General features: G+C 43.9%; 2 protein-coding genes across 2 annotated transcripts; both read left to right on the plus strand.

The window, feature by feature from the left end:
- The first annotated feature begins 417 nt into the window (after positions 1 to 417).
- On the plus strand, positions 418 to 1643 carry LOC144891189 (ATP-dependent DNA helicase PIF1-like). The gene is made up of 3 exons (XM_078773550.1): positions 418 to 750; positions 892 to 978; positions 1077 to 1643. Exons 1-3 carry the CDS (start codon positions 418 to 420, stop codon positions 1641 to 1643), a joined length of 987 nt encoding a protein of 328 aa, XP_078629676.1.
- Positions 1644 to 9799: 8156 nt separating this feature from the next.
- Positions 9800 to 15700, plus strand: LOC144891274 (uncharacterized). Its single transcript, XM_078773733.1, has 2 exons — positions 9800 to 10554; positions 13657 to 15700. The coding sequence occupies exons 1-2, from the start codon at positions 10020 to 10022 to the stop codon at positions 13821 to 13823; spliced, it is 702 nt and encodes a 233-aa protein (XP_078629859.1). The 5' UTR covers positions 9800 to 10019; the 3' UTR covers positions 13824 to 15700.
- The last annotated feature ends 301 nt before the right edge of the window (positions 15701 to 16001 follow it).

Here is a 16001-nt window from a genome sequence, read left to right on the forward strand (position 1 = left end):
GGACAGCATGACAGAAGACATACTGTATCAAGCACAACAAGCGTCAAAAAACCCAAACCTGGAGTTTACCTCTGCCATGCACAACCAAGCATTGGTACTCATTGAAAATACTGTACAGTCCATGGCTGGCAAGGATCTTCAACAGTGTGGACTGCCTGCTCCTGTACGAACTGAACCTGCAACTCTCAGTCGAGAGATGCTTCAGGCAACCACCCATGACATTCAACAGCTGCAACAATATGTCCACCAAAATGAACCACTCTTGGTTCCAGAAAAAAAGAAGCTTATACAAGGATCAAACAATTGTTGACATCTGACTCGGGTGGAATTGTTTTCCTTGATGCCCCTGGTGGAACAGGCAAAACGTTTTTGATCAACTTAATTTTGGCACAAGTTTGTTCACTACAGCAGATTGCTATGGCAGTGGCCTCATCTGGAATTGCTGCAACTTTGCTCACAGGTGGCAGGACTGCTCATTCTGCCTTTAAGCTGCCACTCAACCTGGCTCACAATGAGAGTCCTGTGTGCAATATTGGCAAAGGATCTGGACAGGCACAGGTTCTAAAGCAGGCCAAGCTGATAGTATGGGATGAGTGCACAATGTCTCACAGACCTGCATTTGTGGCTCTCGATCGCACCTTACAGGATCTCAGAGGTAACACTAAAATCATGGGTGGAGTCACACTCTTGCTCTCTGGAGATTTCAGGCAAACTCTACCAGTCATTCCAAAGGGTACACCTGCTGATGAGGTGAGAGCATGCCTCAAAGAATCCTATATTTGGAGACAAGTGGAAAAACTCCATCTTTCTACCAACATGAGAGTTGCACTTAATAGAGATGTCTAAGCAGGCCAGTTTCCAAAGGTTTTGCTTCAACTGGGCAATGGTCAGCTACCAGTAGACACTGAGACTGGAGATGTCACAATACCCCCAAATTGTGGAACAATCATCAACACATCTGAAGAAATGATATTACAGGTTTATCCTAGCCTCTCACAGAATTATAAAAACCATGAGTGGCTTTGTGAACGTGCTCACAATCTTTGCTCCTTGCTCCCAAAAATGACATTGTGCAGGATATTAATGCCACCATCATTCAACAGCTACCAGACCAATCCACATGGTACAAGTCCGTTGATACTGTAGTTGATCTTGACGATGCTGTCAACTGTCCAACAGAGTTTCTAAACTCTCTTCAGCTCACTGGCGTTCCACCTCACAATCTGCACCTGAAAGTGGGAGCCCCCATTATGTTGCTACGAAATTTGGATGCACCAAAACTCTGTAACGGTACAAGACTCGCTGTCAAAACTCTTATGCCCCATGTGATCGAAGCCACCATTATGACTGGTTGTGCCAAGGGAGAGGATGTTTTTATTTCATGGATTCCCATCATCCCAACAGATATGCCATTTCAGTTCAAGCGCCTTCAGTTTCCAGTGAGACTATCATTTGCTATGACCATCAACAAGTCTCAGGGACAGTCTCTCAAGGTTGCTGGAGTTGAACTGACAAGTCCATGTTTCTCTCATGGTCAACTCTACGTTGCATGCTCACGTGTTGGGGCAAGCACACATCTTTTCATCAGAGCACCAAACGGCAGAACAAGAAATGTTGTCTACCCCAGAGCGCTTGCCGACTAAAACACACGTCTGTTAATATTTTACCGAGGCAGCGCTGGTGGCCCAGTGGATCATGTGCTTGCTTGCCATGCAGGCGATCCGCGTTCCAATCCCAGCAGCGGCAAAAATTTGTGAAGCCTCGCGAGATCTCGGAGATGGTGGGAGGGATTTTCGAAGCTCCACACGGTCTCCACGTTTTTCGAAGTTAAGTCTGTTCACAATTGTATTTTGTCGAAACTGTATTTATCTTTCGGTGTGTGAAGTTATTGTATGCAACTTTGGTTGTTTCTCGGTGTTTATCTTTCATAAATTGATCGTCTGTTTGCCGTGTCACGAGCCAGGCCTTTGCCGCATCGCGCGAACGATTTGAAATCGAAGTTAAGTGATTGTTCCCATTTGTATTTTCGTTAAAACTGTATTTATTTATGGTGTTGTACGTATATTGTGTCCCGACGAAGATTTTTCGGTGCAAATCTTTCATTAAAAAAAAATAAAAACCACCTTTAGAGGCCATTTTTCCCCGCAAGCGGGGGTTGGCCTTTTTCGGGAACTGTGGTTGTTGTTGTTTTTCGGTCCCCTTTTTGAAGCAATGTTTTACGGCCGGATGCCCTTCCTGACGCCAACCCTTTTTTCCGCCTTTAACGACAAGCAGGGAATTACCAGTGAACTGGTACTCATACCTGTATTGAAAATCGTGTCAATTCGTGTCGTGTCTTGAGGCCTTGTACAGTGTACACTGTACAACCTTGAGGCTTTGTTTTTCTCTCAGCGGTCCGTCGTTTGTGATCCAATAACTTTCGTTCTCTGTATTCCCAGTCTTTTCACCCATAGCCTACTTCCTCGTGTAAATCTCAACTCAAAAAAAAAACAACAAAAAAAAAACATTTCCTTCTCTGTTCTCATTCGTTTATTCATTCTTATTCGTTCGTTCGTTCTTCGACCACGTGTTTCTCCCCCATTTCCCCAGATAGTTTTCACTGTTATTAACCTTCAATGTTTACACTTTCCCCTCAAGTTATGTATTCCGTCATATTTTATAACACCTTTTTCTTCTTCTTCTTTAAAAGGCTGCTTTCGACTTGCTTACCAAATCAATTCATCCCAAAAAAAATATCCATCTCCTATAGTGCCTTTTTTCTACATTCCCTAAACTCTCCTGCACTCCATCCTCCATCCAGCGTCCTTAAACGTATTTTTAACTCGAAGGTCACAAGAAACTCATTTTGCAATAAATGTTCGTTTCCCATAAATCGTACACTTTCTAAAATCCAATCTCACCCCTCCCCTCCAAATCTTCCCCATAACCCCTCCCCTCCAAATCTTCCCCAACACCCCTCCCCTCCAAATCTTCCCCATCACCCATCCCTTTCAAATCTCCCCCCTTGCCCCCTCCCTCCTAAACTACCCCCTCACCCCTCCCCGCCAAGACGCCCCCTCGCCACTCCCCTCCTAGACTCCTCCCTCACCCCTCCCCTCCAAATCTCCCCCATATCCCATCCCTTTCAAATCCCTCCCCTTGTCCCTTCCCTCCCAAACTCCCCCCTCACCCCTCCCCTTCAAATCTCCCCACCCTCATTGCTTCTCAATTTCCCCCCTCTCACTCCCCCTCCTCAAAGCGTCCTCCCCGCTTCTTCCCCCTTCCAACTCTCACCTCCATCTCCCCCAACCTTCTGCCTCGCTCTTCCCCCTCCTCAAATAACACCTCATTGTGCCTCACCCAATCACCATCAAACCTTTTGTCCGCCCCATCCTACCCTTTCTCCGAGCTATTCTGAAATCTCTGACACACCTTCAACAGCTCTCCCTACCTCTTCCACCTCTTCGACATCTTACCCTACCCCTCCTCCCCCCTGTTCTGTATCTGATGCTCCCCCTTCCTCTTCATTAACGGTATGGACCTCAAACATCCGGGGCCTTCGTTCAAACTTAACTGATCTCTCCATACAGGTTGCTTCTGTCAAACCAGACGTGATCTGCTTAACAGAAACTTTCCTCCTTTATGATGTCTCTGATTCCTTAGTATCTCCCCCGGGCTACTCCCTCCTCCGGTATGATAGACCTGAGCCTCGTCCTGGAGGTGGGGTTGCTATCTTTATCAAAAACTCTCTTCCTCACTCGCCCTGCACTGCACTCTCTCCACCTCACCCCCAGGAATACCTCTGGCTACGGCTTCCCCTTCGCTCCCACCTCTTGTTCATATGTGTGTTGTACCGTCCACCAAACAGTGATGACTCCATCTACATCTCGCTGTCTGATAATATGGACCAACTTCTATCTACTCATCCCAACTCTCTCTTCCTCATATGTGGTGGTTTCAACTGTCATCATGCCAGTTGGCTGGGTTTGGGTACCTCTCTCACCAGCCATGGCTCCTCAGCAAAGGACTTCTGCGACTCACTGGGACTGACACAATCTGTCAATTTCCCGACCCGGATCTCAGTCAACGGAACATCTTCTCTTCTGGACTTGGTTATGACTAACTTCCCTGAAAATGTCTGCAGCTCTTCTTCTGCTCCAATCGGATCATCTGATCATGTCCTTGTTAAAGTGGACATCTCTCTGACCATCCTCAGGGAGCCTGCTCAGCGTCGACGAGTCTGGCATTTCACTCAGGCCAACTGGCACGGTCTTCAAGCAGCCATCAATCATCTGGACTGGTCTCCCATCTCTACCACCTCTGACATCAACTCATCCTGGGAATTCTTCCAAAGTAAATTGCTCTCTCTCATGCACAGATTTATCCCATCTCGTCTTCAGTTGTCATACCTTTCCTCCCGTCCATGGTACACGGAATCTTGTGGTGAGGCTGTTGCCCAGAAACAACTTGCCTTCGTCTCCTGGAAAGCAAATCCAACGGAAGGAAATCTCATTTCCTTTCACAAAGCCCGAAACAAGTGTGTGTCCACCCTCAGGAGAGCTAGGAAACAATATCTCTCCATTCTCAAGACCGAACTCTCTTATCTGTCTCCCTCTTCCAAATCCTGGTGGCGTCTGGTCAAATCCGTTTCTGGTGTTTGTTCCCCCTCCATCCCCCTCCCTTACCTCAAACGGCTACACAGCTGACTCCGCACGTAAAAAGCTGAATGCCTCAACTCTGTGTTTGCCTCTAAATCTTGTGTCCCAAACCCATCCCTCTCTGTACCCACCATACCCAGTCGTACCCTGCTGCTCCTGGACTCCGTGTCCTTTCCTCTGACAAGGTGGAAAAGTTTCTGTCAACCCTCGACTCTGATTCTGCAACTGGACCCGACGGCATCAGCCCACGGGTCCTAAAATCCTGCTCTGCCGCTCTATCTCACCCTCTCTCTGTTCTCTTCACCCTCTCTTTTGCTCAAGGTCAACTGCCATCTGCTTGGAAATCAGCCAACATCACCGCTATGCACAAAAAAGGTGCAAAAACAGATCCTAGCAACTACAGACCAATCAGCCTTCTCCCAATTATCAGCAAAGTCATGGAATCCATCATTGCTTCGGATATAAAATCTTTCCTCTTCTCCAATGGCTTGATCTCTGATCATCAATTTGGTTTCAGACCTGGTCACTCTACTCTGGACATGCTGTTCTGCTGTCTCAACAATGGATGGAGGTCCTCAATGCCAAACAGGAAATTAGAGCTGTCTCCCTCGACATATCACGTGCCTTCGACACGGTCTGGCACCCCCGCTCTGCTCACCAAACTCTCCTCCTTTGGTATCCATGGAAATCTCCACGCATGGCTGGCGGACTTCCTCTCTAGTCGTCGTCAACATGTGGCCCTGAATGGGTTTCTCTCATCTCCTCTTCCTGTTCAGGCTGGAGTTCCCCAAGGCAGTGTTCTGGGCCCCGTGCTTTTTCTGGTCTTCATCAATGATCTCTCTGACTCTCTTGAAAATCCTCTCTATCTCTTTGCTGATGACTCCACTCTCTGCCGCTCCATTCCTCTTCCCTCAGATCGGCAGTCTGCAGCCTCCTCACTCTCTGAAGACTTGGACAAAATCACAGACTGGTCAAACAAGTGGAACATGTCTTTCAATCCTGACAAATCTCACACTCTTACTATGTGTCTCTCCGAAAAGATCGACTGGACAACCCTCCCATCTACTTTCTCAACAATCCTCTCCAAGAAGTTCTGTCGCTCAAGCTTTTGGGTCTCACTATCTGCCATGATCTTTCTTGGGAAAACCACATTTCCAAGCTGGCCTCCAAAGCCAGTCTCAGACTGGGCATCCTCCGTCGTGCGAAGTCCTTCCTCGGCACACCTGAGCTCCTCACCACATACAAGGCTTTCATCCGCAGCTCAATGGAATACTGTTCTCCCCTATGGGCCGGTGCTCCTGCCTCACACCTTGCTCGGCTTCACGCTGTTGAAAACCAAAGCTTTCCGAATTATTGGAATCTCCCGCGATGAAGCTATCTCTGAGGGCCTTTCACTCACTCACCGCAGGCAGGTAGGTGGTCTTTCTGTCTTCTACCGACTCCTCTCCGGCCTTGCACCCCCAGCTCTCTCTGTGCTCTGTCCCCCAAATATTCCTACAGGTCGCACAAGATCTGCCAGCAACCCTCTGATGGTTAAACTGCCGAAATCTCGGCTCTCTGCTCACCTTCACTCTTTCATTCCTCTTTTCTCCCGCCTCTGGAACAAACTCCCTCACTCCCTTCAATCCCACTCCTCCCTCCAGGTCTTTAAAACAGCTGTTCACCACCATCTCTTATCTTCCCCCATCCAAAACCTTGATCTTTTCTACCCCCGCTAATTCACTCCAGATCCACCTTGTTTGAAATTCCAACTTCTTTCCTGGAAGTCCTGGCAGTGTCCATATGTTTTATACCTCTCCCACCGCCCCCTTGCCTTGCCCCCCCCCCCCCCCCCCAAAGCCCTCGCCCTCTCAGATCTCTCGATGTCTCCATGTCTCTCAGTCCCTGCTCTCAAATGTTGTGTTTGTGTCCTTCCCCCTCTCTCCCCATCTTGTCTACCGCTCCCGATGTTATTTGTTTTATGTGTCAGTTTGTCTTTCTGTGTGATTAATGTTCGCTCTTTCACGAGCCTCGATCTTGTATACAAAAAAAAAAAAAAAAAAAAAAGCCACCAAATGTGGCCCGTCCTGAGATATAGTCACAAAATGGATTGAACTTGGACCTAAATCACCAACTCACTCACTCTTTTTAAACTTAAATGACTTAACTTACAGCAAGTTCTTATGTTATGTACATATAATTACATACAACATGAACTACATAACAACTTGCTAAAAGTCAAGTCATTTACTTTCTACATATTTGGAACCCGGGCAACGCCGGGTACCCTTGCTCGTATATATATATATATAACTAGCTTGGCTCGGCATGCTACGCTCGCCTCACCACACGTCGTTACAGAGGAACGGGCTTATTTTAGCTGAGGATGATGACTGTATCTGAGTTGCTGTGTTGTCATGATTTACACCAATCATAATACAATTATTTTGCACAAATGTATTAGTAGTGTTTGTGATATTACATTTTATTAAGCAATTTTGGTTGAACATTTTGGTTTAAAAAAAAACAATTTAAAAAAGAGCCCCTCAGCACATACATAGGGGAGGGGTAGTTGCAGACTGGAAGTTTGGGCCGATTACACCTCACCACCACGTAATTTAAACACCTCACCACCACGTAATTTAAAACACCTCACCACCACATAATTTAAAACACCTCACCACCACATAATTTAAAACACCCCACCACCACGTAATTTAAAACACCTCACCACCACATAATTTAAACACCTCACCACCACGTAATTTAAACACCTCACCACCACGTAATTTAAAACACCTCACCACCACGTAATTTAAAACACCTCACCACCACATAATTTAAAACACCTCACCACCACATAATTTAAAACACCTCACCACCACATAATTTAAACACCTCACCACCACGTAATTTAAAACACCCCACCACCACATAATTTAAAACACCTCACCACCACGTAATTCAAAACACCTCACCACCAAGTAATTTAAAACACCCCACCACCACGTAATTTAAAACACCTCACCACCACATAATTTAAACACCTCACCACCACGTAATTTAAACACCTCACCACCACGTAATTTAAAACACCTCACCACCACGTAATTTAAAACACCTCACCACCACATAATTTAAAACACCTCACCACCACATAATTTAAAACACCTCACCACCACATAATTTAAACACCTCACCACCACATAATTTAAACACCTCACCACCACATAATTTAAAACACCTCACCACCACGTAATTTAAAACACCTCACCACCACATAATTTAAAACACCTCACCACCACGTAATTTAAACACCTCACCACCACGTAATTTAAAACACCTCACCACCACGTAATTTAAAACACCTCACCACCACATAATTTAAAACACCTCACCACCACGTAATTTAAAACACCTCACCACCACATAATTTAAAACACCTCACCACCACATAATTTAAAACACCTCACCACCACGTAATTTAAAACACCTCACCACCACGTAATTTAAAACACCTCACCACCACATAATTTAAAACACCTCACCACCACATAATTTAAAACACCTCACCACCACATAATTTAAACACCTCACCACCACGTAATTTAAAACACCCCACCACCACATAATTTAAAACACCTCACCACCATGTAATTCAAAACACCTCACCACCACGTAATTTAAAACACCCCACCACCACGTAATTCAAAACACCTCACCACCATGTGATTAAAAAACACCTCACCACCACATAATTCAAAACACCTCACCACCACATCATTTAAAAACACCTCACCACCACATAATTCAAAACACCTCACCACATCATTTAAAAACACCTCACCACCACGTAATTCAAAACACCTCACCACCACGTAATTCAAAACACCTCACCACCACGTAATTCAAAACACCTCACCACCACGTGATTAAAAAACACCTCACCACCACATAATTCAAAACACCTCACCACCACGTCATTTAAAAACACCTCACCACCACATAATTCAAAACACCTCACCACCACATCATTTAAAAACACCTCACCACCACATAATTAAAAACACCTCACCACCACATAATTCAAAACACCTCACCACCACGTAATTCAAAACACCTCACCACCACGTAATTCAAAACACCTCACCACCATGTGATTAAAAAACACCTCACCACCACATAATTCAAAACACCTCACCACCACGTCATTTAAAAACACCTCACCACCACATAATTCAAAACACCTCACCACCACGTCATTTAAAAACACCTCACCACCACATAATTCAAAACACCTCACCACCACATAATTCAAAACACCTCACCACCATGTAATTCAAAACTCCTCACCACCATGTGATTTAAAAACACCTCACCACCACATAATTCAAAATACCTCACCACCACGTGATTCAAAACCACCACAACGTTATTAAAAACACTTCACAACCACGGAAACAAAAGTTTGAGGGAGTCGTTAAGTGACAACACAGACACTGCCCAGATGTGTAGATATATAGATAAATGACTACCCGAGTTGCCGTTTTGTCATGGTTTACACCAATCATAATTCAAACAATTATTTTGCACAAATGTATTTGCAATATACGTGATATCGCATTTTATAAACAATTGAAGTTTAAAACTTAAGTTGAAAAAAAAAAATCCCTGGAAAAAATTTCAAAAAATAATAAAAAGAAATTGGAAAATTTTTCAAATAAAATACCCTTAGGACATACCGACGGGAGAGATATGTGCATACCAGAAGTTTGGTACGATTTCACAAAAGTTTGAGAAAGTAGTTCAGAGACAAGACAAGACGACACAGACATATATATATATATATAAAGTGTACCAATCATTTGAGAAAATAATGCGACGAGACATTTCACAAGTAACTCATGACGTTCATTGGGGATTTTCGCGAAATTAATGTCCGAAGATAGATCAGGTTTGGCTTTGTGCTCGGGTTTCCCACTTCGTCCCATATGTGACGAATGACGTCATGATTTGAAGATATTGTAAATAAGAAATCTGAACTAATTGAAAAACTTTAAATTACCTGCAACAGGTGCCATCGCACTGTCATTTTAAAGTTAATAAGAAACTTTTGTATGACGTAAGAGAAAAAACAACCAATGGCATCGCGTTTGGTTTACGTCACGACGTCCCGCTTACGTCACAGCCTCCAGCTCCAAGCTCGTTCATGTTTTGTTAATGACCGATAGGTTTGACACGGTGGACGTTTTCAAACGATCCTCGTACCTCAAGACGAACTCTCCGCATGAGGAGCCGCCGCCACGTCCTCCGAAACACGGCGACCTGGATAAACCTGTCTCGGCCGACTCGCGTCGCGGGTCGGTCGCGGAGCGTCGCTAGTCGAGGTCGGTGTAGGCCGCAATGCGGCTCGCCGTCGCTCGCAACGCTCTGGTCCTGGTGCTGATGGTCTGCGCTGCCGGCGAGGACGTGGAGGAGGTGCGAGAGACACGGATGAACATCGAGGTTGAGGACGGCAGGGAAACGATGAATGGAACCGCGAGCCAAACGGGGATGGGAGTGAAACTGGAAGAGAACAGGAGCGGAATAGATCACGGGCTTCGTCGAGACGGTGAACCTCTGAGGAAAGACGTGCGACGAGGCGACGGGACCGACGAAGGTAAAAGTTCTGATAGAATAAGCGCCGTCGGTGAAGACCATTTGCCGCGTGAGGAGTATGGAGGAGACCCCCGAGGAGGGCAAGACCGGGGCGGCAGCGTGGTGCGATGGTGGAGGGACAGCAGGGAAAGAGAGGGTCTCTGGGCGACGGTGTCCCTCGTTATTCTGTTCGTTGCTCTGTCTGCAGCGGTGCTAGGAACGAGGCTTCTGCACCGGTGCCGCCCGTCGACCAGTCTGTACTGGTCTCCCAGTGTTTGGGGGGAGAGGGCATTGGTTAAAGGTGAGCAGGATGGCCTACTTTCGGAGCCCTGGATGTTCAGAGTTCGATGCATTCATAAAACGACATGGCCTATTTATGAATGAATTATTCAATCTTTAAACGACGTGGCCTATTTATGAATGAATTATTCAATCTTTAAACGACGTGGCCTATTTATGAATGAATGAATGAATTATTCAATCTTTAAACGACGTGGCCTATTTATGAATGAATGAATTATTCAATCTTTAAACGACATGGCCTATTTATGAATGAATTATTCAATCTTTAAACGACGTGGCCTATTTATGAGTGAATTATTCAATCTTTAAACGACGTGGCCTATTTATGAATGAATGAATGAATTATTCAATCTTTAAACGACATGGCCTATTTATGAATGAATGAATGAATTATTCAATCTTCAGCACAGTTCAGGATTCCCAGTGTGCGCTGAATGAACTTGCAGGGTCCATTTAATTTGCTCGTTATTGATAGCTGATAATTGGCATGTAATATGAGGTCTTGTCATCTCTACTGTATAACCCATGTTTCCTTCTTGATTCATTCCTTTGGTGGTTGAGGTTGAACGAGGTGAAGGGTGGGTGACTCTGTGTGCAATAACTCGTTGACGTTCCTTGATTTGCCAAAAACATCCCCATTGGTAAAACATTCCTAATTCATCCATTCATAAATAATTCAATCTCAAATTTATTCACAATTCATTCATTCATAAATAATTCATTCACAATTCATAAGTAATTCATTCACAATGCATTAATTCATAAGTAATTCATTCACAATTCATCCATTCATAATAATTCATTCACAATTCATCCATTCATAATAATTCATTCCCTTTTCATTCAGTCACAATTCATCCATTCATAAGTAATTCATTCACAATTCATTCATTAAATAATTCATTCAAAATAATTTAGAATTCATTCATTAATGTACCATGTGTGTCCTATGTGTGTCCTCCATGCCTCTTTCATTCCCCACTTCCCTTATCTGTCCAAGTCGCCCTCCATTATATCCTTCAGCACTGCTGTAGTGTTTTTCCCCCTCTCTCTACTGTTCCTTTTGTGCTGTTACTTCCTTATCCGTTCAGTGTTCTCGCTCTTCCATATGCCTTGACTTTCTATCCAAAAAAAAGAGGTTGAGAGAAGGTTGACGTTTGGAGAAGAGAAACACATCCGTAGGGAATTTCGGTCGATCTGTTTATTAAATATGTAGTTATGCGGAATCTTACTGACCTCCACAAATATATTCCAGTTATCCCTTTCACCTTACTCCTTTCGCCTAAGATACTTGTTAGTCCCCACCTGGATGGGACTATAGGTTTGCTCTCCGTCTGTCTGTCCGTCTGTCTGTCCTTTCCACCTGTGATTTTCTAGACTTTTTTCCATACCCTTTTACATATTCGACCAAAACTTGGTAGGGGACATGTATTGCAAAGCGATTCTTGCTTTTCTTTCCTTTCTGTCTCCACTCCTCCCATCCTACCATTCCCTCTTTTCCCAATCCTATAATCCTTCCTTCTATTCTTTTTCTCACTTTTAATCTATTTTATTTGCACCACTTCCTGTACGTATGTAATAAGTATATAGCCCCTCACCACCGATCAAGCAGCAAGTATGAGGCCCATCATGGGAGGGAGGTTATTGGAATGTCTTTTTGATTCGAACAAATAATGACCCCCACCACCATATCTCTTACGAACCATCTACATATTGTACAGACAAAAGATGCATTTTTTCCTTTTTATTTACCAATCCTCCCTGTCCAGCTTGGGTTTGAATCCCGACCCAGCGATTAACTGTCATCCTCATGTACCTTAACTCCTCGTGTTGTCGTGTCATGGGGACATGGAATGAATAATGCTAAATCAGGGATAACCTGTGGGGACATGGAATGAATAATGCTAAATCAGGGATAACCTGTGGGGACATGGAATAAATAATGCTAAATCAGGGATAACCTGTGGGGACATGGAATGAATAATGCTAAATCAGGGTTAACCTGTGGGGACATGGAATGAATAATGCTAAATCAGGGATAACCTGTGGGGACCTGGAATTAATAATGAGATGATTTGGAATGAACAATGGTGAATCAGGGATGATTTGGAATGAATAATGGTGAATCGGGGATGTTTGGAATGAACAATGGTGAATCAGGGATGATTTGGAATGAACAATGGTGAATCAGGGATGATTTGGAATGAATAATGGTGAATCGGGGATGTTTGGAATGAATTTTTTTTTTTTTTTTTTTTTTTTTTTTGTATACTGAATCGAGGCTCGTGAAAGAGCTAACATTTATTTCACAAACAAATCAACCAGACAAACAAAATATACAAAAAGAGGGAGCGGAAGAAACGATGGGGAGAGAAGGGGAAGCACACAACCACAACATTTGAGAGCAGGGAGAAGTGTGGGAGGGAGAGGGCTTGGGGGCAGGAGGCGTGGGAAGGGGAGGGGGGGATGATGAAAATGGTGAATGAGGCATCATCTGGATTGAATTACGGTGAATCAGGGACTTGGAATGAATAATAGTGAATGAGAGATGATCTGTAATGAATAATGGTGAATAAGGGATGATCTGGAATGAATAATGGTGAATGAGGGATGATTTTGAATGAATAATAGTGAAATATGGATGATTTAGACAAGGCATCAATGTGTGTGCCGTCCCTTGGATGGACATTAACCTTGGTCTCCCTTCTCTCAGAATTAGTTGTTGGACGTTAAAGGTCTCATGGTGTGCTTCGCGAATAGTAGGCGAGCCATCACCGGCACCTTGAACAAATTCTGAATCTCTGCTCTCACCTATAGGGGGGCACTGCAACAGCGGCACTGCTGCACCCCCAGCAAATGATGCTACCCACAGTGAAATACTGCATATGAAAGAAGACGAAGACCACTCCTTCCTTACCTCTATTTGGTCTCGTCTTTTTTAGGGCTGTCTTTATATTACGTAGGCATGGCATGGGGAGGTTGGGGTCGTTGGGTGCAGATGAACGAGCTAAAGAGGTTTATTTTGCCCCACTGAGAATTGCATTCATGAAGTGATGTTACTTCTTCATCTCCAATAACCTGTGCCCGTGTCTCTCCCCAGATCTGATCGCCCGACGTGTTCAGCGCTTCTTGTCTGTACGAAAGAAAAGAAGATGTCGGCAAGAGCGTGAATCCAGTCCCTTGCTTCCCTTATCTGACAGTAGTGACTCGAACAATGACTCTACCCCTCCATCCCCTCGACACTCTCGTTCTACCTCTCATCATTAATGGTACATTCACTGCTGCTGCTGCTGAAACAGATCCTCAAATCGACGATAACTGAATACCTCCATTGTGGAAGAGGATCAGAGGAAAGGGATGACGTGTGAGGATGTGGAATGAATAATGCTGAATTAGGGATAACATGTATGGACATGGAAGTAATAATGCTAAATCAGGGATAACCTGTGGGAATGTGGAATGAATAATATAGGGATGACTTGTGGGGATGTGGAATGAATAATGCTAAATCAGGGATAACCTGTGGGAATGTGGAATGAATAAGAGAGGGATGACTTGTGGGGATGTGGAATGAATAATGCTAAAATAGGGATGATCTGTGGGGATGTGGAATTAATAATGCTAAAATAGGGATGATCTGTTGGGATGTGGAATGAATAACGCTAAAATAGGGATGATCTGTTGGGATGTGGAATGAATAACGCTAAAATAGGGATGATCTGTTGGGATGTGGAATGAATAACGCTAAAATAGGGATGATCTGTTGGGATGTGGAATGAATAACGCTAAAATAGGGATGATCTGTGGGGATGTGCAATGAATAACGCTAAAATAGGGATGATCTGTTGGGATGTGGAATGAATAACGCTAAAATAGGGATAACCTGTGGGAATGTGGAATGAATAATATAGGGATGACTTGTGGGGATGTGGAATGAATAATGCTAAAATAGGGATGAATTGTGGGGATGTGGAATGAATAACGCTAAAATGGGGATGATCTGTGGGGATGTGCAATGAATAACGCTAAAATAGGGATGATCTGTTGGGATGTGGAATGAATAACGCTAAAATAGGGATAACCTGTGGGAATGTGGAATGAATAATATAGGGATGACTTGTGGGGATGTGGAATGAATAATGCTAAAATAGGGATGAATTGTGGGGATGTGGAATGAATAACGCTAAAATAGGGATAACCTGTGGGAATGTGGAATGAATAATATAGGGATGACTTGTGGGGATGTGGAATGAATAACGCTAAAATGGGGATGATCTGTGGGGATGTGCAATGAATAACGCTAAAATAGGGATGATCTGTTGGGATGTGGAATGAATAACGCTAAAATAGGGATGAATTGTGGGGATGTGGAATGAATAACGCTAAAATGGGGATGATCTGTGGGGATGTGCAATGAATAACGCTAAAATAGGGATGATCTGTTGGGATGTGGAATGAATAACGCTAAAATAGGGATGATCTGTGGGGATGTGCAATGAATAACGCTAAAATAGGGATGATCTGTTGGGATGTGGAATGAATAACGCTAAAATAGGGATAACCTGTGGGAATGTGGAATGAATAATATAGGGATGACTTGTGGGGATGTGGAATGAATAATGCTAAAATAGGGATGAATTGTGGGGATGTGGAATGAATAACGCTAAAATGGGGATGATCTGTGGGGATGTGCAATGAATAACGCTAAAATAGGGATGATCTGTTGGGATGTGGAATGAATAACGCTAAAATAGGGATAACCTGTGGGAATGTGGAATGAATAATATAGGGATGACTTGTGGGGATGTGGAATGAATAATGCTAAAATAGGGATGAATTGTGGGGATGTGGAATGAATAACGCTAAAATAGGGATAACCTGTGGGAATGTGGAATGAATAATATAGGGATGACTTGTGGGGATGTGGAATGAATAATGCTAAAATAGGGATGAATTGTGGGGATGTGGAATGAATAACGCTAAAATGGGGATGATCTGTTGGGATGTGGAATGAATAACGCTAAAATAGGGATGATCTGTTGGGATGTGGAATGAATAACGCTAAAACGGGGATGATCTGTGGGGATGTGGAATGAATAACGCTAAAATAGGGATGATCTGTTGGGATGTGGAATGAATAACGCTAAAACAGCAATGATTTGTGGGGATGTGGAATGAATAACGCTAAAACAGGGATGATCTGTGGGGATGTGGAATGAATAACGCTAAAACAGGGATGATCTGTGGGGATGTGGAATGAATAACGCTAAAACAGGGATGATCTGTGGGGATGTGGAATGAATAACGCTAAAATAGGGATGATCTGTGGGGATGTGGAATGAATAACGCTAAAACAGGGATGATCTGTGGGGATGTGGAATGAATAACGCTAAAATAGGGATGATCTGTTGGGATGTGGAATGAATAACGCTAAAACAGCAATGA

The sequence above is a fragment of the Myxine glutinosa genome, chromosome 3 (genome assembly GCF_964187855.1).
Source record: "Myxine glutinosa chromosome 3, kmMyxGlut1.1, whole genome shotgun sequence".
In the NCBI taxonomy this organism is placed as follows: domain Eukaryota; kingdom Metazoa; phylum Chordata; class Myxini; order Myxiniformes; family Myxinidae; genus Myxine; species Myxine glutinosa.